The 23400-nt window shown below is 47.7% G+C and overlaps 3 protein-coding genes across 3 annotated transcripts; 1 reads left to right on the forward strand and 2 right to left on the reverse strand.

The window, feature by feature from the left end:
* Nucleotides 1-7854: 7854 nt before the first annotated feature.
* On the forward strand, nt 7855-9286 carry LOC101752757 (probable carboxylesterase 15). The gene has a single exon (XM_004955469.4). The coding sequence runs from the start codon at nt 7855-7857 to the stop codon at nt 8893-8895; it is 1041 nt and encodes a 346-aa protein (XP_004955526.2). The 3' UTR covers nt 8896-9286.
* Nucleotides 9287-13479: 4193 nt separating this feature from the next.
* On the reverse strand, nt 13480-15021 carry LOC101753168 (probable carboxylesterase 15). Its single transcript, XM_004955470.4, has one exon. The coding sequence runs from the start codon at nt 14802-14804 to the stop codon at nt 13746-13748; it is 1059 nt and encodes a 352-aa protein (XP_004955527.1). The 5' UTR covers nt 14805-15021; the 3' UTR covers nt 13480-13745.
* A 5990-nt stretch (nt 15022-21011) lies between these two features.
* Nucleotides 21012-22669, reverse strand: LOC101753575 (probable carboxylesterase 15). The gene has a single exon (XM_004955471.4). It carries the CDS (start codon nt 22301-22303, stop codon nt 21287-21289), a length of 1017 nt encoding a protein of 338 aa, XP_004955528.1. The 5' UTR covers nt 22304-22669; the 3' UTR covers nt 21012-21286.
* Between the last annotated feature and the right edge of the window lie 731 nt (nt 22670-23400).

The raw sequence follows: 23400 nt of genomic DNA on the forward strand, positions 1-23400 counted from the left end.
TGCAGCCAAAGGGTCCGATCGATCCGAAACTGCGTGGTGGCATGATCGCCCCCACAGTCCCACCCCCGGTGGCGATGATAGTTTTGTCTCTCTCTCAGCTCTGCGAAAGATTAATTGCAGCCACCTGGGCACTAAAGGGCGTTTGATCCTGGAGTTAAAGTTTAATCCGTGTCACATCGAATATTCGGATGCTAATTAGAAGGACTAAGTATGAACTAATTACAAAACTAACTGCAGAATCCCTAGGCTAAATCGTGAGATGAATATATTAAGCCTAATTAATCTATCATTAGCGAATGTTTACGGTAGCACCATATTATCAAATCATGAACTAATTAGGCTTAATAGATTCGTCTCGTGATTTAGCCTAGGGGTTGTGAAATTGGTTTTGTAATTAGCCTATGTTTAATAGGCCTAATTAGTGTCCAAATATTCAATGTGACAGGGCTAAAATTTAGCCCGGGGATCCAAACACCTCTAAAGAAAGAATGCTCGGCGTCATCATGCATGATGCTATTTCACTAGCTACTTTGTTTCTCTCATTCTTTATTATCTTTTAAAAATTATTAGAAGAACCGCTCGCTGCTGATTCATTGATGAACAACCAAAACTGAAATAAGGACTGAGATACAGCCTTTGGTGCTCTTGTGCTCCCGACTTTGGACCTTGTGATGACATCACCATGAGCTTATCGACCTGCTCCTGCTCCTGCTCCTGCTGTATGGCGATAAAAAGCTTGTCATGGTCCCAGGTACTCTTTTTAAAGATTGGTCGGATCATCGATCGCTCGCTGCTGATTCCTCTAACAAGAGAAGCAAAAGTATTCACAGCAGCTAATAAAACTGGTTTACAGTTTGCAAATAAAAGAGAATGGCCGCCACTGAATAATAATCACTGCGACTGCCATGCATGCGACTCGACCATCATGCCATATATATTAACCTCTTTAATTTGTTTCTTCCATTCTTTACTCCATGTTTTTTGTATGTGGACAAGCTGATTTATCGATCATCCTGTGAAGAATTCCATTTTTCTCGATCATTCAAAAGCTCAGTCTCAGATGGATTATCTCGTTGAGCTCCGGCTGTTTCTGTGTTCTCTCCATGACTCCAAAGAGCAACAAAACCCACCACCATACTAACAGCCAAATAAAAACACTTTCCGTAGAACATATGCTTCTGTCGGTGAAACCGAAGATGAAAGGACGAATGCAGACGAGCAAAAAAGGAAACGCTTTGTTTTGAGCTTTTGAGTCCTCCACCATCATGCATTTGTTCCAATTTTATTATCAGCTTTGGTGCTCAGAATAATGTAAAAATATTGCTGCGTGCGGTTGTAGAGGTCGGAAACAATTTTATTTTTTTTAGAAAAATGCATTTGCTCCACTTGAGCCCGTAGGCTCAGGGCGCAGCAGCTCCCTTCGTAACGAAGGTTCACTTGTGTGGTCAATAACCTCTCCCAGGGAGGAGGACGCCGGGACCTGGGGAAAGATGCGATATGGTTTGCAAGAGAATACGAAGGAAAAATTCTCTTCGAGAATAATGCCTATATTCCGATTATCACCCTAAATACAGCTCGCTCCTAATCATTAAGATAACACAAGTCAACTCGTGACAAGTTCACCTTAGGAACGATTAGAAAAGCTCAAAGCGATGCGGAAGCTTAAAAGAGCTGCTCGCAAATTAACATCAGCCTCGAAAGAAAAAGATGGAAGCAAAGCTTCAAAGCTGATACTAAAGCTATCTCCAGCTACTGAACTGAAAAGCTACCTGAGTTGTGCTACTCGAGATTCTATGGAAACAGAAAAGCTACAGGTGCAGCAATGCAAGACAGAGATCGAGCTTGACAAGGAAAAGTGCAGCTGAGAAATTAAACAGGCAATGATTAATACTTGCAAGCTCTAGAACTCAAACCAGAAAGATGCTCAAGCACACAAGCTAGCTGGCCGACTGAACAACACAAAAACTGTCACAGGATCACCATTTCACACTAAACAAGCTCACACAGCATGAATTGTTCAACGAAAAGGTAGAGCCTAAATTGCCTTGCAATGATTACTTACTGTAGCATGACAATGACATTTCTTTTGAGAAATTCGGATCGGCAAAACAAAAGAGCATTAAGTAATTAGTTTAGTGCTTGGACTCTGTAACATGAAAGCAACCTTTCAAGGTACTATCTGCTGCTTGAGCTGCTTACTTGCGTGACCTGCAAAACCAAAAGATGCAGTACCTGCACTTGCCGCTGGAATTCAGATGGCAACTAGTTCCTTCTCTGTTTACCTGCACAGGCTGTCAGACTGCCTGAAGGCCAAGCTGAAGCTGTAAAGACGAACGGCACAGACAGAGAAGAAAATGCAGAGCTGAGGCTGCTACTGCACAAGAAAATGGGAGACCCAAAGCCGCAGCCTGCACTGAAGAACACACAATCGAGTCGCGCAAGAAGCTGCTGCAGAAAACTGAAAGCTTGCTGCTGCGAACACAAGCTGTTGCCGCCAATGAACAAGTCAAGCTGCAGGCCACCTGGCTACCAGATCACAGAAATCAAACAACGGCCAGACGATGCACTCGACGCTCAGCCAACAGTCGGACCAGATGCATATGGTCACACCTCGATGTGCTGACGGGTGACCCTCTGGTGCACGACACAGCAAACAGAGCAGAACTGGAGCTCGAGCTTTACACCAAATTCACCGAAAACCAATCAAATCAGGACCGATTCACACAGGATTTTGGACCGCGATCTCCTCACATCATGTGTAAACAGATCCAAGAAGATGAACCCCAAAACATCAAGAACTCATCATCAATTTTGCAAATTTCGGGAAACCTAGAAAAATTTTGGGGAAACAACAAATTTGAGGTGCTCGGTGAGGGTTTTGTTAGAGAATCACCCTAGGCTTGCTCACACATGTCCTAGCACCGATTTGCCCCAAGAAATCCGCCTCAAATCGCAGCCAAAACAGACGAACGGAAATTCCCAAAAAAAATCCTCCGAAAATGCAGAAAAATAAAAACGCTCGGGTATGGACCTGAGGCGAACACTTGCTTGTACTGCTCCATCATGTTCGTTACAAGCCACTCCAAACCTACTCAAAATATTGGATGACAAAAAAATCAAATCAAAGATCTCTCGTCTTTCTATCCCTCTCTCACACCTAAAAGCTCTCACAAACAAATGAGAAGCTCACCACAAAAAAGATGTGACAGTCCAACAGCCCTCTCCATATATAAGCATCCGGACAATAACCAGAATGCCCTGCATGAAGCACACAACTCAAATACTCTTAGGGGTAAAATTGTCCAACTTTTTATCGGTACATCAAACGGACCCGGCGCCTTCACAACTTTGGTTCGCCTCGACGCAAGCTTCGCGATGGTGCCACGCATTCTCTGACTAGACGCTGTCCGGCCGCACCGGACTCGTCCCTCGGTTTTGAGGCCAAACCAGTCAAACCCTCTCGCGCGCCCCGCCAGACGTGACTCACCCCCGGTTTTGAGGTTAAACCGGTCAAATCCTCTTGCACACCCCGCAGGCGTGACTCACCCCGGGTTTGAAGTCAAACCCTTTTGCACGCACGACGTGACTCATCGATGTCGACGCGTGTCTGACATCCGCCAAGCTTTCGACGCCTCCAAGTCTTTCGCTCCTGGCTCCTGGGCCGCCTACTCGACTCGCCTCCATCCCGCTTGACTCAACCGACGTCGTCTCCATCCCATCCGTGTACTCTTGCTCTTCCGTGCACCATGTGGATCACCCATAACTCCGTTCGGACTCCTCAGGTCACTCGATCCAAGTCTACTCGAGTCCACCCTTCACAGCCCTAATACATCGGCATGAACCTTTCGCTTGACCTTCACCTCATGCCGTCGACCGCCATGTCACATCCTACACCTGCACATCATAAGCCAAAAGATATAACACACAAGATATGATTTACACAAATACCACAACACAACGCACACAACACAACACATCCGGTAACAGAAAATATTTTAGGCTTAATCTAGATGCCCTAGACAGTAATAAGGAGATTACGTTACTATTACTAATTGGATATTCATTTCAAAGGGTCGTTATAAAAAAAAGTAAAATCCAAAAAATACTTATAAAAATAGAAAAACATCTGAGACCATCGATATGGTATACCCTAATTATCAATGGTAGACCCACCACTACTAGAGAAAACGGCTCTAGTACCGGTTTTTGGTACTAGAGGGGGTCGCTTTAGTACCGGTTGAAATAACTGGTACTAAAGGGTGTTAAAAATTAAAAAAATAAAATCCTCCGACCCCGCCAGGCCCCGCTCGCCTCCTCCCACCGCCGCCGGCCCACCTCCCTCCACCCGCCAGCCGCTCTACCTGCCGCTCCCGCTCCGCCCGCCGTCGGCCGTCACCGCCGCTGCTCACCTCGCCCCGCTGCTGCTCCTCACCGTCGATGAGGGGCTCGCGGAGGGGGGAGGGGAAGGGAGGCAGTGGAAAGAGATCTAGAGCTAGCGGAAGGAAGAAGATAGAGGAGAGAAAGATAGTAGTGGAGAGAAAGATAGCAGGGGAGGAGAGAAAGCTTGGCAAGCAGAAGGAGGAGATAAGGCAGGGGGCGGCGGGGCAGGCACGTGGAATCGCGTGTAAAAAAATGTTACAGTGGGAGACCCTTTATTACCGGGTGGGGACTCCACCCGGTAGTAAAGGTACCTTTGGTACCGGGTGGAGCCTAAAGGGGATCACGGGAGCCTCATCGAAAGGCCCGGTACTAAACCTCGGGATGAGAGGTCATTTTTCTAGTAGTGCATGGATCGTATGGAGTCCAGGCAGAGACTAAGACATTTCACTTCCTGTCTCCAGCAAACGATGTTCCGACCATGAACTAAAACAACTATCCTCTTGTAAATGTGGTGTTGTAGATGTGGTGCCGGAACCCGGGTAGATGCCCTGGGTCGCCGGGCCCCGGGACCACCCTGGTAATCATCATTGATAATAGTAGACATTCAATACATTATGTTTTCTTTAATAATTACACACATCTGTCGTTAATGCAGGTCGTTGTGGCCGGCGACGACATGCTCGGGACAGGAACGTGGAATACGTGCGGAGGATGGAGGAGATGCGGAAGCCGGTGGAGGCCGTCGTGTTCCGGGGGCAGGGGCACGCCTTCTTCTCGCTCCGGCCGTGGAGCAAGCCGGTGGAGGAGATGATCCGGGTTGTTAAGCGGTTCATGGACAAGGTCTGCTCAGACTGAGCTGAGCGGTTACTGTAGATGCACTGAGCTGCTACTTTGTGTTCTGATTTTTCACTGCAAGCTGCATAAAATAAAGGGAGACTAAATTTTAAGTCTCCATTACTGGATATTTACTATGTTTTCTTCATTTTTCCCTTCAATCAAAATCTATCAATAAAAACTTAGCTTCAAATTTGGCCGGGCTTCATGTTGCCGCCATCGTGGGGTATGGGTCTGATTTCTACGCATACTGGGCTGGGCCAACATTTGGTGACCGGTGCTTTGTTTTGACCCAACAGAAGTCCCACCAACCTCAAATTCAGAGGACCTAACAATCCTCTAAAAAATTTAGTAATGAATATCTATAACCCTCTAAAATAGTATTGAAAAACACTCACGAAAACACACGCTTGCTCACTTGGACCAGTTCCCATATAGTGTACCATGTTATACTTTTCGAAGAAAAAAATTACTTAACAGATTATCAGCTCTTTTCCAAGACGTCCTTTTATAATCGGACTATTCAATATAAACTAGAGCATTGATCCCTCTGTTCAATTGTTTTCTTTCAAGAGGACAATCTGTCCAAATTGCTGAGTCATCATGGGTACCAAGTGGACCATATGGTTAGATGTGCATTTGCATACACACTGGTACAAAGAGTTATCTTTGCTCCCTGTCACTTCAGAGCTCTGAATAACAGAACCCATCCAAAACAATCGATCTGCTTTCTCCACTTCGTCTTCCCTCTCGGATCATGTGATCAGCTCGCGATCCATCACCCTCCACACCCCCATTGGATAAGTCCATGACGTGCCTTCTTCTCTTCCATCTCTGTTAACATCAGTCTATCCACCGATACATTACTCCATCATGCATCAATAACTCATCTTCCAGAAGGGGTTAAAAGTTTGAGCTCTTCATTCAGTCAGTTCTGCTGAGACCTTTTCTACTGATGATGATGTCCTACCTCTGTCAGTTCAGAATTTCTCACATTCAGACCGTGCCATCAAGAAAGAGATCAGAGAGGCATCTCCATATCCGATCCGAGATTGCTCTGGCCTCTCATTTTCAGTCGAGGATGGATATGGTTCGACGACCATACCCATAACCCGTCGTTTCTTGGCAGATATGGAGCTGAATCACGTGTGCCACTTTATCGTGTCCAAACGGGACTCGGATTCTAGCGTGAAGCATGTCGGCTGACTGACTTATCCCTCCAGTGGTGGAAGAAAGCCACCGGCCCACCACCTTTTCGAGCGAAAACGACATGTGCTTTGCGAGGGAAAATGCACCTCCTCATCCGGGAGGAAAAAAGCAAGTTGGACAACCAGAGAAGATCGACTAGAAGTCCAGAACCAACCAGATGTTCCAAAGATAAACACAAATGGATGCTGTAAAAGAAAGTGAAAAGATCAAAGTTAATTAGTCTCGGTCCAAAAACTCCTCTCGTTAGAGGAATACTCCCTTCGTTCCAAAATATAAGTTTAGTTTTATAGAAAATGTGCGGACATCGATCTACAACGACAAACCGAACATATCGTTAATTCCACCATGAAATTTCATCTTTTTTGTCATAGATGTTAATATAATTTTTTATATTCTTGTCAAAGTTTATAACAAAATCAAAATGACCTATATATTTTGAAACGAGGGGGTAAATAACTAGGGCATCTAAGCTGTCTGCATCTCAGATTTAAATGGTGGGTTGATTCTATTCTATCATCTAAAAAGAATGATTCTTCATGAATATGATATAGACATGTAGTACCATTCTGGGGTGGCACTCACCAATGTGCCAATGGTGGCAGGCCCAATTTGCCGTGGACTGACTCGATCTGTTGCAACTGAACGTAGCTGTCAATCTAAAGCACGGTACGCTCGCAATTGCTCAGCTGATGCGGCACACACATGCTCTCATGTAGTGCGCCATCAGATGGACAGGATTTGGCCAATGCCGGCTCAAAGGCACACCACAGCTAGACCACACACGTACAACAACCACGTTGCACGCCCATCATCAACTTCAAAACTTCTCCAAAAAAAAGAAGAAGAAGAAGAAGAAACGATGATGGAGGCTTGCATTGCATTGGCCTCTCTTATGCTGGGGATGAAAACAAGGACTCATCGGTATAAAATAAAGATTAGTGGTGGTTAACATCTAATTCCCCTTCTGATGCTCATTGATCCCAAGTGCTAGCTGAATATATTCCCTGCTGAGACCTAGCATATACCAGAGGTAAGCTTGAAGGAGGTCATGCTCTGGACAAGCTGGCTGTGCCGTGGCTTCCGCGACACGCCGACCGTCCGATCAGACCGATTGGAAGATCCAACGGTCAGGATTTATTAGTCCCAGGTTTTGGTATCTGAGGTTGATTCGGTTAGGAGTTTTCGCCCTCGCTGCGCACGCAGAATGGCACTGCTGACGTCACTGGTCATTGCTGGCGTCATGCGTGATAGAAATTAACAGAACCCAGGCATATCAAAATGTGCAGTCACTGCTGCCGTTGGATGGCTATATAAGAGAGCTTAGGGTTCGTTAAACCCTCATCAACTTAGCTTTCCTCCCCTGTCTTCCAACTCTTCAATTACTCGCACGAAGCGCGCGCGTGCCACTACTGCCACGTAGATATGCCAAGCATGCCCGCCGTTTCAGCCGCCACCGGAGCGGCGCCTCCGCCGGCGAGCGCCGTCGTCGAGGACATCTACGGCTTCCTGCGCGTGCTCGAAGACGGCACCGTCCTCCGGTCGGCGGCGGGGCCCGCGTTCTGCCCGGCCACCTTCCCCGACAGCCACCCGTCGGTGCAGTGGAAGGAGGCCGTGTACGACAAGGCCAAGAACCTCCGCGTCCGCATGTACAAGCCGTCGTCCGCGGCCGCCGGCGGGAGCAAGCTGCCGGTGCTCGTCCACTTCCACGGCGGCGGCTTCTGCCTCGGGTCGTGCACGTGGGCCAACGTGCACGCGTTCTGCCTCCGCCTCGCCGCGGAGGCCGGCGCCGTCGTGCTCTCCGCCGGGTACCGCCTCGCCCCCGAGCACCGCCTCCCCGCGGCGGTCGACGACGCCGGCGGCTTCCTGCGCTGGCTCCGCGAGCAGTCCGCGAACGCCGCCGACGACGACAGTTGGCTCGCCGAGGCCGCTGACTTCGGCCGCGTGTTCGTCACCGGCGACTCGGCAGGCGGCACCATAGCGCACCACCTCGCCGTGCGCGCCGCCACCACCAAGCGCGGCGAGCTCGACCTCGACCCGGTCACGGTCCGGGGCTACGTCCTCCTGATGCCGTTCTTCGGCGGCGTCCGGCGGACGCGATCGGAGGCCGAGTGCCCGGCGGAGGTGCTCCTGAACCTGGACCTGTTCGACCGGTTCTGGCGGCTGTCGCTGCCGGCCGGCGCCACCAGGGACCACCCGGCGGCGAACCCATTCGGGCCGGAGAGCCCCGACCTCGCTGCGGTGGACTTCCGGCGGCCGGTCCTCGTGGTGGCGGGCGGACTCGACATGATGCACGACCGCGCCGTCGACTACGCGGAGCGGCTGGCGGCGATGGGCAAGCCGGTGGAGCTCGCCGAGTTCGCCGGCGAGCCGCACGGGTTCTACACGCTGGACCCGGGGTCCGAGGCCACCGGCGAGCTGATCGGCCTCGTGAGCCGATTCGTACACACCTGCGCCGCGCCGTCAGATAGCTAGTGTCGGTGCATGCATTAAGGTTTGTGCATGATGCATGCATCGAGGCATTTTCCAAACTAGCTTGCCTGTGCACGGCAACTACTCCATGCATGTATGTGAGCTGTGAGCTCCAGGTTATGTACCGTAGTTCTGTTGATGCCACGTGTCAGCTCGTGGGGAGAGCACAAATCGGCAAGATAGTAGTTGACTAGTTGTAGTTGTGTGTGTCTCTCTCTGTCTCTCTGTCTCTCTCTCTCTGTGTTGTAAGTTATGTTGTGTTTTTGCTATGCTGTGGGCCTGTGGTTTGCCCACAAGGGAAATTCTGTTGAGGATACTCTTCTCTGGTCACATAAAAAAAAAGTGTGGCCACGTGTTCGCCATCTTATATCCACATGTTAGTTGTGTTTGACAATCTGAGTGACTCAATTATGAGTCGCGCCATGGAACTTGGTGTAACCAAAAGAGCTACTTCTTGAAAATTTAGTTTGCCCTGGGTTATTTTTAAAATTTTAGTTTTAAAAGGGTTAAAATAAAATAAAAATTCAAATATATGCCTCATCTCCGTTTAGTTGGTAAGCCATGCCACTCAGTTTCAAATTATAAGTCATTTTAGTTTTATCCTATATATAATTTTTCTTTAGTTTTGATAAAATTTATAGAAAATATATAAATATCTATTAAATTAAACTAGTTTCACTAGATCATGAAATATATTTTTGTAGATGTTAATGTATTTTTTATAAACTTGGTTAAAGTTCAACAAGTTTGACTAGGATAAATTAAGCTAAAATAACCTATAAATTTGAACGGAGTACACAATAAACTACTAGTCTGCCACGTCGTGAACCTTTCAATTTTTAAATTCAAAGTAGATCACAATGCATGGTTGTTATCGTCCATCATCACCACTTCAGTTGATTTTTTTTGTAGGATTCATTTGTGGGTGTAGAGTTATAAAAAAAAAGATCCTTCCATCAAGATATTATTCTTGGTTGTACTTGGAAATTAAACCATAAAAGTTGTGGAAGTAAATGAAAGGTCACCACAATTCACACATGTTCTCTTCCTTGGATCAGCACTCTAAACTGTAACTTCAAGTGGCATACCTTATCTTGACATTGCCAAGGCCAAGTGAGTACTGACCGTTGCAAACAAAGTAGAAAGCAGAAAAGTAATAGGTCTGTTGGATCAATAGATTACAAACACAAAATGAAAATTGTGCTTCATTCCTTCATTCTTTCTTGTTTGACATTGTAGAATATGTACCTCCAAAGCTTTCTAATGCTTGACCACTAACATAGTTAATGTACTACTAACAATAGCTATATGTCTCACAAAAAAAATATATATATGAAATTTGCAGTACTTGATTTGTATTTAATTAAAATAGCTTTAACAAACCTAGTTTTATTATAAGAGGAGGTTATAGAAAGTAATATAGTGAATTGCAGCGCAAACAGTAAAAGGAAACGAAATCTTCTCGGCACGTAAAAGAACAGAGTGATTATAACTTAAATTGCTAGTTTACCACTGAATATAATTAAATCTAAAAATGTTGAAAAACTAGCTGCATGTATGTTCCGTTAACAGTTTTACACCTTCATATGTATGTAAAGAAATGTTTCACCACTTCATAATAAACTTCGAAGTTTTGCTTAGTGGTAGTAATATGGAGCCATCTTTGTTGTTAGTTCACGGTTACTGTTGTCGTGACATGCATTTTGTACTAGAAAATTCAATTATCAACCGCAGAAGTCAATACCTACTTACTACTGAACCATTGATCTCGAATGAGTCAGTCAAATTAGTCTCTCGAAGGAGCAAAGCATGCTCATTGCAGCAGCTGAAAAGGCCTTCCGATGCTGCTACAACGAAGAGTCGAAGAGGACATACTCTCTGAACCTGTGGCCTTGCAGCCCTCTGATGAAATCGACGACTTGTAAGCTTCAGCATGCTGAATCTTGGATCGTTTGACAGATATGATGTACGACGGTTTGACATACAGTGTGAGTACAAACGTGTGATCAATGTGAACTAACTGATCATACAACGCGATCCTGATCTTTTTTTGAGCGAAACTGGATCAGTAAAGCATCTCTAGGCAGACATGTATGCATATATGAGCTGGCAGTTTGGTCTTACATGATGTAGGCGTGCAGATGGAGATAGGCACACATCACAATTAAGTTTTTGAATGACTTTTCGTCAATAAGGAGAAATAATGTAGATCTAGCCGCAGCCGGGCTCAGCAAGAATTTGGTTTTACATATACGCAGTCTCTCCCTTCCTCAGAAAAATCATAAACATTGCCTTCAAGATGCTGTCAGGTAGCTTTCCATGGTGACATGTGTATCCTTTTCTTGGGGATTTTGCCAAGACATGGTCGCATGGACAGATCACGATATGATGATGACCCCATTGGATATACACTTCTAAGATTCAACAATCTTTGCAATGTCACTCCTAGTTTTAAACTTCCTCCAAGGTACTCCAAACGAAATGTCGAACTGTCAAAGTTTGTTCCACTCATGCCCCAAAAATTAGGGAATCATACATGTGCCCTACCTTGAAGTCAGCCCTTTGTGGCCTGTAATCACAAAGTAACATGATCTGGCTTTACATAACAGAGCCTTATAAGTATAGCTAAATGACCATTGCTTATGTGCTAGGAACTAGGAAAACAGAAAGTCAAAGTCTATGGAATATACTATGGCTACAGAGACAATGATATATGGCATAGTAACTTAATTAGTACCAGTAGTAACATGCAGCCAACTTTGGTTAACACTTAAATTTAAAAAAGTTGAGGCCTGAAAGACTAGATGCATGTGGTTCCTTGTACACATTCATGCATGTAACAAAATAGGGTGTTATTAATACGCATCCAACTTTATTGAGTCCGAATTAGTCTTTGCCACATGAACATTATATTGCATCCGGAGACGTCTAACATGCATCCAACTTTATTGAGCCTGAATTAGTCTTCTTGTCACATGAACATTATATTGCATACGGAGAAATCAACAGCTACTTAAAAAGTAAAAGTAAGGTACTGTATCAAAATATTTATCGTTGTTGACTTTTACTTGTAACGTTTGACCATTCATCTTATTCAAAAATGTATTAATTTATTGTAAATGTAAAAAAATGAATCATGCTTAAAATACCAATGATAGTAAAGTAAGCCACAAATAAAATAAACAATACTTACATGATTTTTTGAATAAGACGAATGGTCAAACGTCGTGATCAAAAGTCAATGGCAATAAATATTTTGATACGGAGGTAGTAACAATGATGATTTACGCACCAATGTGTGGATCAAGGTAATCCACCGTTACCCAACCATATCATCTTCTTGGTCACCTTTGGTGAGCTCTCCTCTCCACTGTACTCTCGTCTCCACTCCACTTGGGTCCAACTCCCTTGTCTCTAATGGCTCCCTACACCATCAGCTAAGTTGCAAGTTACCACATGTCACGCTTGCCTTGACACCTTGCCAAAACCCCCTAATTCTAGTAGTAATAATATAACAAAGACGCTACAACCGCGTCCACCACCCGAGCTATTTAATTTCTAAGGTGTTCGGATTCTGTCAGATCTAACTATAAAACTGTGTGATGTTCTACAACAAATCTCTTAGGGTCCCTTCGGTTCAGCCGGTTTAGCCCGGAATGCAGCCCAATCCGGCTGGATTGGAATGGCTCGGAATGGAGTCAGGCATGGCTTCAATTCGCTGTTCGCTTAGATCTGGCCCGAAATAGAAACAGGCCCGGTTCGGTTTCCCCCTCTACTCACGGCTCGAATTCATTCCCTACCTCCCTCCCTTCGGAACGGAGCCTAGCCACTCCAAGCGCCGAACGAGGCCCGGCGCGACTGCTGCTGCCACCAGCAGGAAGCAGAGGCGGGCTGGAAGCAGAGGCGGGCCAAGCTGCGGGGCGTCGTGCTGGGCTGCACCACCTCCTACAACGGCGACAACTTCCTCACCTCCGACAGTGTGCTCAGCCTCGGGTACAACAACTTCTCCTTCGCGTCCCGCGCCGCCGCCCGCTTCGGCGGCCGCTTCTCCTACTGCCTCGTCGACCACCTTACCCCGTGGAACGCCACCAGCTACCTCACCTTCCGGCCTAACCCGGCCCTGCCATCACTGGCTCCAAGGCTAGGACCGCCTGCGCGGGCTCACTGCTCGGCCTAGGCAGACACCGCTCTTGCTCGACCACCAGATGCGCCCCTTCTACGCCGTCACCATCAACGGCATCTCCGTCGACGGGGAGCTCCTCAAGATCCCATGCCGCGTCTGGGACATCGAGAAGGGCGGGGCGCCATCCTCGACTCCGTCGTGGCGGCACTGAGCAAGAAGCTCGCAGGGCTACCCAGGGTGACCATGGACCCATTCGACTACTGCTACAACTCGACCTGCATCCCAGGCGGATTGATTCCATGTGCCTGTTCGGTTTGGGTGGATTGGCAAAATTAAATCCTAACCGGATTGAGTGACACAGATGGAATCACTCGAACTGGGCTTGGAATTAATCCTGGCCGGAATCCAATCCGGCTGAAAAATGAATTGAGGCCTTAGTAAAAAAAAAACCTGCATGTATTATGTATATAGTCCAATAAGCACATGTTTATATATGTAGAGACTTTCACGACTAAACATTCCGACTTACATCCATGAACACAAACTGCAAAAAAACTCATGCTTGGTAAGTTGACATAGACTTACATATATGGGATTCGTACGCACACTCTACCTTATAAATACTTCCGAGAAATTAGACCATAGATCTTGAAATTGATGAAGTTGGTATAAGCTCGCTGTCAGCGGATTCCATGTTCTGTTCCTCAGGTGACACTACGGACCAACTGGACTACAGAACTGCACCAGCCTCAGTCGCAGCGACGCAGCCGTCGAGGAACTGAGCCACGGCCCGGATCAGCTCGCCGGTGGCCTCGGACCCCGGCTCGTGCAGGTAGAACCCGTGGGCTTTGCCGGCGAACTCGGCGAGCTCCACCGGCTTGCCCATCGCCGCCAGCCGCTCCGCGTACTCGACGGTGCGGTCGCGGATCAAGTCGAGGCCGCCGGCGACCACGAGCACCGGCCGGAGGTCCACCGAGCCCAGGTCGGGGCTGTCCGGCCCGAACGGGTTCGCCGCCGGGTGGTCCCTGGTGGCGCCGGCCGGCAGCGACAGCCGCCAGAACCGGTCGACGAGGTCAAGGTTCGGGAACGCCTCCGCCGGGCACTCGGCCTCCGACGGCGTGCGCCGGACGCCGCCTAAGAACGGCATCAGCAGGACGTAGCCGCGGACCGTGAAAGCAGGGTCTCCCGCCGTCTCGCCTTGCTCCGCGGCCGCGGCGGAGCCGGCACGCACGGCGAGGTGGTGCGCGATGGTGCCGCCGGCCGAGTCGCCGGTGACGAACACGCGGCCGAAGTCGGCGGCCTCGGCGAGCCAGGCGTCGAGGGCCTCGCCGGCGTTCGCGGACTGCTCCCGGAGCCAGCGCATGAAACCGGCGCCGTCGTCGAGCGCCGCGGGGAGGCGGTGCTCGGGGGCGAGGCGGTACCCGGCGGAGAGCACGACGGCTCCGGCGTCCGCGGCGAGGCGGAGGCAGAACGCGTGGACGTTCCCCCACGTGCACGACCCGAGGCAGAAGCCACCGCCGTGGAAGTGGACCAGCACCGGCAGCTTGTTCCCGGCGGCGGCCGGCTTGTACATGCGGACGCGGAGGTTCTTGGCCTTGTCGTAGACGGTCTCCTTCCACTGCACGGAGGGGTGGCTGGCGGGGAAGGTGGTCGGGCAGAACACCGGTTCTGCCGGCGACCGGAAGACGGTGCCGTCACTGAGGACTTGCAGGAAGCCGAAGAGGTCCTCGACGACCTCGTTCGCCGGCGTAGCGGCGGCGCAGCAGGCGGCAGCCGAGACGGCAGGCATGGTTGGCGATTTAAGACAACTTGAGAAGACAAGAAGGCTGAGTTGAGCTGATGATCTTCAGTGCAGCCTAAACCCTCTCTTATATAGCCATCCTGCAGTAAAAAGAAAAGAAAACTACGTAGCATTGTGCATTTTGATAAACCTATGGTTCTATCTAGCATGATGTAGGCATCTTTAGCAGCCCCACGGTGAAAACTTCCATGAACCAACGTCACCGTAACAAAAACATTGGGCAATTGCATCTTTTGATAATCCATTTGTCTTGACCGTTGGATCTTGTGAATTGTGATTGATTCATATCGGACGGTCGGTATGTTGCACAAGTGGCGCAAACCTGTTTGGACCGGAGATGATCCCAGCAAGTGACCTCAATTAGCATTACAAGCAGCACAAATCCACCATCTTTTGCTAATTGCTAGTCTTTTGTGGTAATGGGTTCTTTTTATCAGCATTTAACTGGAGGGTAAGCCTCCATCATCATTTTGCTTCTTTAATTTTTTTTGCATTGGTTTTTAAAAACTAATGTTTAGATTATTGTATGGTGGCCTTCGAGTCGGCATTGGCCAAATGCCCAAATCTGGCCCATCAGGTCACATGCTATGTGTGTGCACGCCATGTCAGGTTAGCAATAGCAATTAGCTTGGCTTGCTTTAGCTTGACAGCTACGTTCAGTTGCAAAGAAATGGGGAGTGTTATTGATAGCAATTGGCATGTCGCCATTGGCACATTGCTGAAGTAATGGCCTCATCATTGAAGTGCTCAACACAACACTTGAACTGCACCTCACTTAGCTTGAGCCCTTTTATCCTTGTTTCTTTTTGTCATCACTTATTGGTTTCTTACTTTTTTATTATCTATGGACTACATGGATGCTCTAGTTCTTCTTGTTAGCTATGTTGCCTTTTTTCCCCCTCCTGGATCAAGCCATCAAGATGGCGGACTAGTGGCTTTTCCACTTGGGTTGAGTCAGGCGATGGTGATATTCAATTGACACTAAAAAATCGCAATTCTATTGGGATTACCTTCTGCGCTGGAAAAGTGTTTTTAATTTCCCCCCTAAATGCACCCTATCCTATATTTTTGACATATGTTGTCGAGGGGAACATAAACAAAATTTCAGCTTATTTTTTACTCCCATTTTGTTCATTTAGGATTTCGGGACTGTGATGCTGATTAGAAACCCAGCATGTTTACTGTAATATTAGTCTTAATTTTAAATGATGTTCCTTGTTTTTACAAGCCCCCATAATCTCCTGCTTTGGGGTGTAACAATAAAAAAATGAGCTAATTATCTTGTCCTAAGCGTCATAAGGACAGAGAGAGTAATAATTGAGTAGGGCAGACGGCAGAGGATGTTTTGCCATTTTAGGATTGAACAATTACTAAAAACGGCCAACTTGTTTCATGGCTTTGAGTCGGCATTGGCCAAGTCTGTCCATCAGATCATGCATTATATTTAATTTGTGCCGTATCAACTTAGCATAAAAAACTTAAAAAGTATCACACTTTATCTTGATATAGCGAAGTTGAGCTGCAAACAAATGGTGATTAATAAAGGCCATGGCAGTTGGCAAGTGACCAGATCAAGGTGGTCTAGGAATTTTAAATTTAGAAATCCAAAACAAATGTCTTCTTAGTAAATGGCTTTTCAAGCTTATTAATGAGGATGGTATATGGCAACAACTACTTCGAAACAAATATTTAAGAACCAAAACCATCACACAAGTGCAAAAGAAACCGGGTGACTCCCAAATCCCAATTCTGATCTGGATTAATGAAGGTTAAAAATGACTTTCTAGATTGTGTAACCTTCAATTTCCAAAATGGAAGGCAAGTAAGATTTTGGGAGGACAAATGGATGGGAAACACAAGCTTCTCTGAGCTTTTCCCAAATTTGTTTAACTTGACTTTTAGGAAACATGACACCGTTCAAAAAGTCCTATCTGTTACTCCTTTCAATATTTCCTTTAGAAGGTCTTTGAGAGAGGAAGTAACCTTAGGGACTGGATTGAATTGGTTACTAAGGTTGCCAATGTACAGCTTGAGGACCAACCGGATGTTTGTATCTGGTCCTTAACCAAAAATGGGCTCTTCTCAGTGCATTCTATGTACTCAGCGCTCCTAGATGAAAGGGTTTTGCCGGTAAATAAAGCTGTATGGAAACTAAAAATACCCCTTAAAGTAAAAATTTTCATTTGGCTCCTTCATCGTGGTGTAATTCTAACAGAGGATAACATGGCTAAACGAAATTGGCATGGAAGTATGCAATGTTGTTACTGTAATAGCAATGAAACTATTAAACACCTATTCTTCGACTCTCAGTTAGCTAGGCTAATTTGGAGAATCATACATACCACCTATGGCCTCTATAAACCAAATAATGTAATGTATATGTTTGGATCATGCCTACAAGGGGTAGGAAGAAGAACTAATTTTTAATGGGTGTAAGTGCCATTTGTTGGCCATTTGGCTAAGCAGAAATGAAATTATTTTTAACAAAGCATACAAACAAACTTGTCTGCAGATTCTTTTCAAGGCCACATACTGGATCAGGTTTTGGGCTCTACTTCAGAAGGAGGAGGGTCGGGACACTATTCTAGGGGCTTGTCAAGCTTTGAAGTCGATAGCCATGGAGATTTTCGTGAAGAATGGGTGGCAGTTTTAGTAATAGGCTTTGCCTCTAATTTGTTGACTCTGTTTAAATTCGCTTAAAGCAAGTGTGTTTCTTTGTAATAATAGCCGAATTTTCATAGAGGCCAGAATAATACTTATTCCTTTATCTAAAAAAGTTGGCAAGTGACCAATATTGGCACATCTGCGAGCTAATGGCGTGATCATGGTCACTATAATAATACAGTATAACATACCATGTGATGTGACATATAGCTTTGGTGAGGTAATTATAAGTAGTGGAGTTGGTGCTAATTGGTCATTAACCGTTGGATCATAGTGAATCAGTGCTTAACACAACACTTATCACAACCCTTTCTTTTGTTTGCCATCAGTCACTGGATTTATTTATCCAACATTTCATGCTTTCCTGCAGTGCAGGGAGGTCTTTTCATCAACTTTATGGGGGTGTTTCAGTGACTCGTACTATGTTCAATCGTGTAGGATTTTGTTCGAGTTTGTATAAAATCCTAAATTTTCCAAGAAAATACTACCGATCCAGTTGATTATATGGGGTTTGGGGTATGTAATGGGATCCAACTTCCTAGGATTTAGTCCAAATTTATTAATTAAAAAGTCTTATAAAATGGGGATCGACCACACAAGATACTAATTCAGTCGTTCACTCCTATCAATCAACTCTAGCATGCAACCATAATAATTTGATGTGGAGCACGTGATTATTGGGTACTCAATTTAAGGTTGATTTGCAAAGAAACAGTTATCAATGGGATAATAATAATAATACCGATCTGGTCAGATTGGACCCATCAGCAACAAATGAATATAACGTAGATTAGGCAAGAATGATAGATGTCTTTGTTGATGACTAGTACAGACTAAATCTCGAAGGAGATCTGAGTGACGACTGTCTAAGAAAACTGACTGGATGGAAGAGTTCAGAATTCAGACCGAAGTCTTTGTAAGATGAATTCGTTCGTGCGTGACAGAAAGATGCTGTAACTTATCCAAAGGGAGATATGTATTGAGGGATAGATGGATCAGGAATTGATCACAAAATGACAGATCAATGGGCAAAGAAAGAAAAGACAGGTTCCTTTACGGTGAAAATGGATCAGGTAGAACGTCTGGTGTCAACTGTGGCTGATAAAGTGCTCAAAACGACAATGGATATGTAGTAATATAATACGTAACAAGGATATCCACCATCGTTCAAATCCTTGTGCACATAATTTAAAAAGAACCCTAAACTCTGCGAATGTAGCAAGTCTGATATTGTATTATTAATTCCACTATATATTATTAAAACCTGAACTTTTAACAGACATTATAGGTGCTTAATTAAACTCGTTATCAAGTACGTCATTCGAGGCCACCTAAACTTATCTTTCGGTCCCGATCGTCCTAAACTTGAACTTTAAATTCCAATATGTCAGCTTCTCTAGGAGAAATAGGGTGCGTTTTCTTAAAATAAAAGAATGGTAGGATTTCACATTTCAGTCGCATTTTATTTATATATAGTATAAACAGAAAGATGGTGAAGACGCCAGACGCCAGTGCCAGAATAACAAAAGCGTAAACACCTACTAATAACAACTAAAAGGAACACCAATGAGGTGTTCCTTACCTTCTCGATTGTACTGTCACTGGCCACAACATGTCAGGTGTCAGTGAATTGGGTTAGACAGGCTCCTGCACGGTACCGTCAGCTACTAACCTTATCACTTTGACGGATCACCTGCTCTGTTGTACGTGGAATTATCAAATTACTTTTCCAGAAAGCTTAACACATGGTAGATGTTAGTCCTCTTGTTCTTCTTCTTTTTTTTCCTTTTTTGAGAGGGTCTTGTTCTTCTAATGGCCCCACTTCTAACTTTCTAAGGCCCCGCCCCATTTGGATGTAGCCCATCCCCAATCACAAAGATACCGGGCCTTGCCCCGGCCTGCTATTTCTCGGCCTACTACTTTGGCATAGCTCGGCAGTTTTTAGAAGGTGCTTCGTGCTCATGAGCTTCTTCTCTTCTTCAACTGCCTATGGGCGCACAATTGTTTTTTTGTTAGAACATTTTCTTTATTCAAGAATAATTTTTGTTTTTGATTGGAACATTATTATTTGTTCTAGATCATTTTTTCCAAAACCGAAAAATTATTTTCTTGGAACATTACTTTTCTCGTTCTAAGAACATTTTTTTTGTTTTAGAACAATTTCACCTTTTTAACAGAGCACTTTTGTATGCTTCAAGCAATTTTACATCATTATTAGTGGGCCCCACTACCTCTCTTTTAATTACCTACATACTCCATCTGTCAGTGTTTCGGACTGCCGACTAGTGATTGTACGACGCGCTCTCCTTACTTCCGACTAGAGTTATACTGGTTCGGGAAAATCCTTACGTCCAGTTTCAGCAGGAGTCGTGTTCCTTGGATCAAGTGCACTGAGCTTACAATGGGGTGCTTGCAAGCAAGCATTCGTGCAATGTGTGGGTGTGTGCGTTGAATGCGAGAGAGGGGGAAGGCCCGATTCCCCTTATATAGGCCAGGGACCGGGCAACAACGTTGAAAAATGGAGGGGGTCCCCGACCTCTGAGGTCGGGGTTATGGCATGGTTGGGTCGTCCTTGCACCAAGAGACCTCCTTGTCCTATCCCCTTATATGGTTGTGGACTTCGCACACCTTGTACGGTGACTCCTGTGCGGTGTGGGTTGCCTATGCATGGCCCGGCCTGCTCCGTGGCGTGCTCCCGTCCTGTCCGCCAACTTCGTGGCAATGAACGCGATGGGAGCTGTTGTTGTCATCCGTACTGGTGACGTATGGGCGAGCTGTGATTAGCGGCCTGGACGGGGCGTGCCGCTCGTCCCAACTTTCCCTGACCTCTTTAGTGCGCTCACGGCCGCTCCTCACCGTAACGTCTATCACTAGATCCCACCTCGCCTACGGGATCGTACTGGGCCTGGCGCGGTGGCATAGCCTTGATCTTGATGGGTCTCCTTGATAGCAAAGGTGATGATGACGCCGGGGCATGTGGGCGCGTACGACTATGCGTGGCATCATCCTACATGCCGTCCTGGGCGGTCCGAAGGGTGTTGCCTCACCCTCGGACCCCTGGTTAAAGGTCGGCTCCCCTCACCTGGTCATGTCTCCGGCATGGGGTGGTCAGGGGGCCTACGTCGTGCCTTTAATGCCTCTCGTACGGCACATGTCTTCCTGAGTTAAGGAGTGGGTGAGGTGTTGTGGGCTCCTTGCAGACCCCGCCCCCGAGCTAGCTGAGCCAGCGAGTCGTGGCTCCTGTCTTCCGACCAAGGAAGGTCGGGCGATGGGTCGTAACGTGTCTAGGCTATTTCCAGGATGCTTCTAGCTATTGGGCCTTTAGCTTTTTGACGCCTAGTTGCCTTAGCCCCTTTTCTAAATTATAAGATACATTCGTACCGTTTACTTGAGATAATTTGGGATGGAAAGAGTAAGTAGGATCTCTCGTAGGTGACACCAAGAATTTGTCCGTGGGATTTTAATATTTTAGTAGTGGAAAGCGAGGCCCAAAATCACTGCAGGGAGTGAAAGTGAGAAAGACGAGAGAAGTGTAGAAATAAAAACATTGTCACAAAGTCATGGCACTTTTACCCAAACCATATTGATTTCGACTCACAAAATGCAAGCTAGCCACCCATTTTGGTTTATGTGGATTAACACTAGAGCTCGACTCCGATCAACATGTTGTTGTTGCCTGGATTTTCACCATGATTCTCAAGGATTCAGCTCGCCTATTATCGAAATACAAATAAAATTATTATAAATTAAACCCCGGGAAATAGACGACACAATGATGCTCCGGGGAGTCCTGAACCGGTTCCGGTTCAGTCGAACCGGCCGTCGGAGTCGACGAACCGCTTGATGACGCGCATGAGCTCGGCGGAGGCGTCGGACCAGGGGTCGATGGTGAAGAAGCCATGCTGCTGCCCCTCGAAGTCCCGCACCTCCACGGGCTTCCCCATCGCCCTCAGCCTCGCCGCGTAGTCCACGGCGCGGTCGTGGAGGATGTCGCGTCCCCCGACCACGACCAGCGTCGGCGCGAGCTCCACGCCCTCCAGCGGCGGCGCGCCGGGCCCGAACGGGTTGGCGACGGGGTGGTCCGCCGTGGCGCCCTCCGGCAGCGACAGGCGCCAGTACCGGTCGTTGAGGGGTCTGTTCAGGAACGCGTCGTCGGGGCACTCCGCCTCCGACCGCGTGCGCTGGACGCCGCCGAAGAAGGGCATGAGCTGGACGTAGCCGCGGATGGCGACGGCGGCGGGGGCGAGCTCGGCGCGCCCGTCGGGGGAGCCGAAGCGCACGGCGAGGTGGTGCGCGATGGTCCCGCCGGCGGAGTCGCCGGAGACGAACACGCGGCCGAGGTCCGCGGACTCGGCGACCCACGGGTCCCCACCGCCGCCGGGGGTGCGCCCCTGCGCCGCCAGCCACAGGACCGCCGCGGCGCCGTCATCGATGGCGGCGGGGAGGCGATGCTCGGGGGCCAGGCGGTAGTCGGGGGCGACCACCAGCGCGCCGAGGTCCGCGGCGAGGCGGAGGCAGTAGTTCTGGCAGTTGGGCCAGGCGCGGGACCCGATGCAGAACCCGCCGCCGTGGTAGTAGAAGAACACCGGCAGCCGGCTCCGCCCGCCGCGCTCCCGGGGCCGGTAGAGCCGGAGCCCCAGCCCGGCGGCCTCGTCGAACGTCGCGTCCTTCCACTCCACGGACCCGTCGTCGCGGACGGGCGTCGCGAACCCCGGCTGCGCGCGCCGCACCACCGTGCCGTCGCTGTACACGAACAGCACGCCCCGGCACTCGTCCACGACCTGCGGCGCGGGCTCGGCGGACGCAGCGGCCTCGGACGCCATGGGTGATGACGCGAGCTGGAGTGGAGCGATGCGAGTGACAAGTAGTGTGAGCTGAGCTGAGCTGTGAGGCCAGGTGGTGATATAGAGTGGGCGGGCGGCTCGGCGACGGCGAGGTTGACGTGCGCGCGGCGCGCAAGTGGTGGAGGTGTTTTGTCGTTTGAGACGGTTGCGTGCCGCGGTGGCGCGGGGAGTGTGGGCCGGGGGTGAGCCGCGTGATCGCCGGAAGCGACACGGGTGAGGACGTGGCGCGGCCGTCGGGTGAGGTGGTGGGTGCCGACTCGGCCGGCACCGGGGCAGGGTGCAGTGTGCGTACAAAGCTCTGCCGCCCCGCCACCGCAAGATGGCCAATGGAGCTGTTTCGTTGCGTCATCACGGGGAATGCACGCGGCTCCGTGTAAACTTTAATACGGACTCGTTTAGAAACATGATCCTCTCATCCCATCTAATCTACTACTCTCATGCGTTGGAATGGAATGGAAATTAGTTTGTATGATGATTGTATTCACATGTGTGACTTTGTGAGGGATTAGAGTGGAAATTAGTTGTTTGGTTAGAGTAAACATTGGGGGATATATAGAGCTAGCCATCCAGCTAAATGTGTCCAGTTCATTCTCAGCTGACAACTCACTCTGCTAGCCAGCTAACAACTACTCCCTCCATTTTAAATTGTAGGTCATTTTACTCTGTTTTAAATTGTAGGTCGTTTTAATTTTTTAAGAGACATACACTATATTTACATACACTAAAAAAGCTAAAACGATCTACAATTTGCACTATATTTACATACACTGAAAAAGCTAAAATGATCTACAATTTGGGACGGAGGAGTACTCAACTATCTACCTCCACCCAGCTAATTCTAATTGACGATTAGCTCTAGCCGATCCAAACAAGATGCTACCACCGCCCTCTCATTCTTGGTGTACCATTGATAGGTTCCTCACAGCGATCTAGCATCACAGTCCCATTCTACATGTACCATTGATATCGCTATCTCATTCCTGACGTTATTCCTACCATTGATATTGCCATCTCATCCTACATGTACTGTCAAATAGGTTCCTAGCTCCAAACCTAACATCACGTCACATTCAACG

The sequence above is a fragment of the Setaria italica genome, chromosome II, assembly GCF_000263155.2.
Source record: "Setaria italica strain Yugu1 chromosome II, Setaria_italica_v2.0, whole genome shotgun sequence".
Taxonomy (NCBI): domain Eukaryota; kingdom Viridiplantae; phylum Streptophyta; class Magnoliopsida; order Poales; family Poaceae; genus Setaria; species Setaria italica.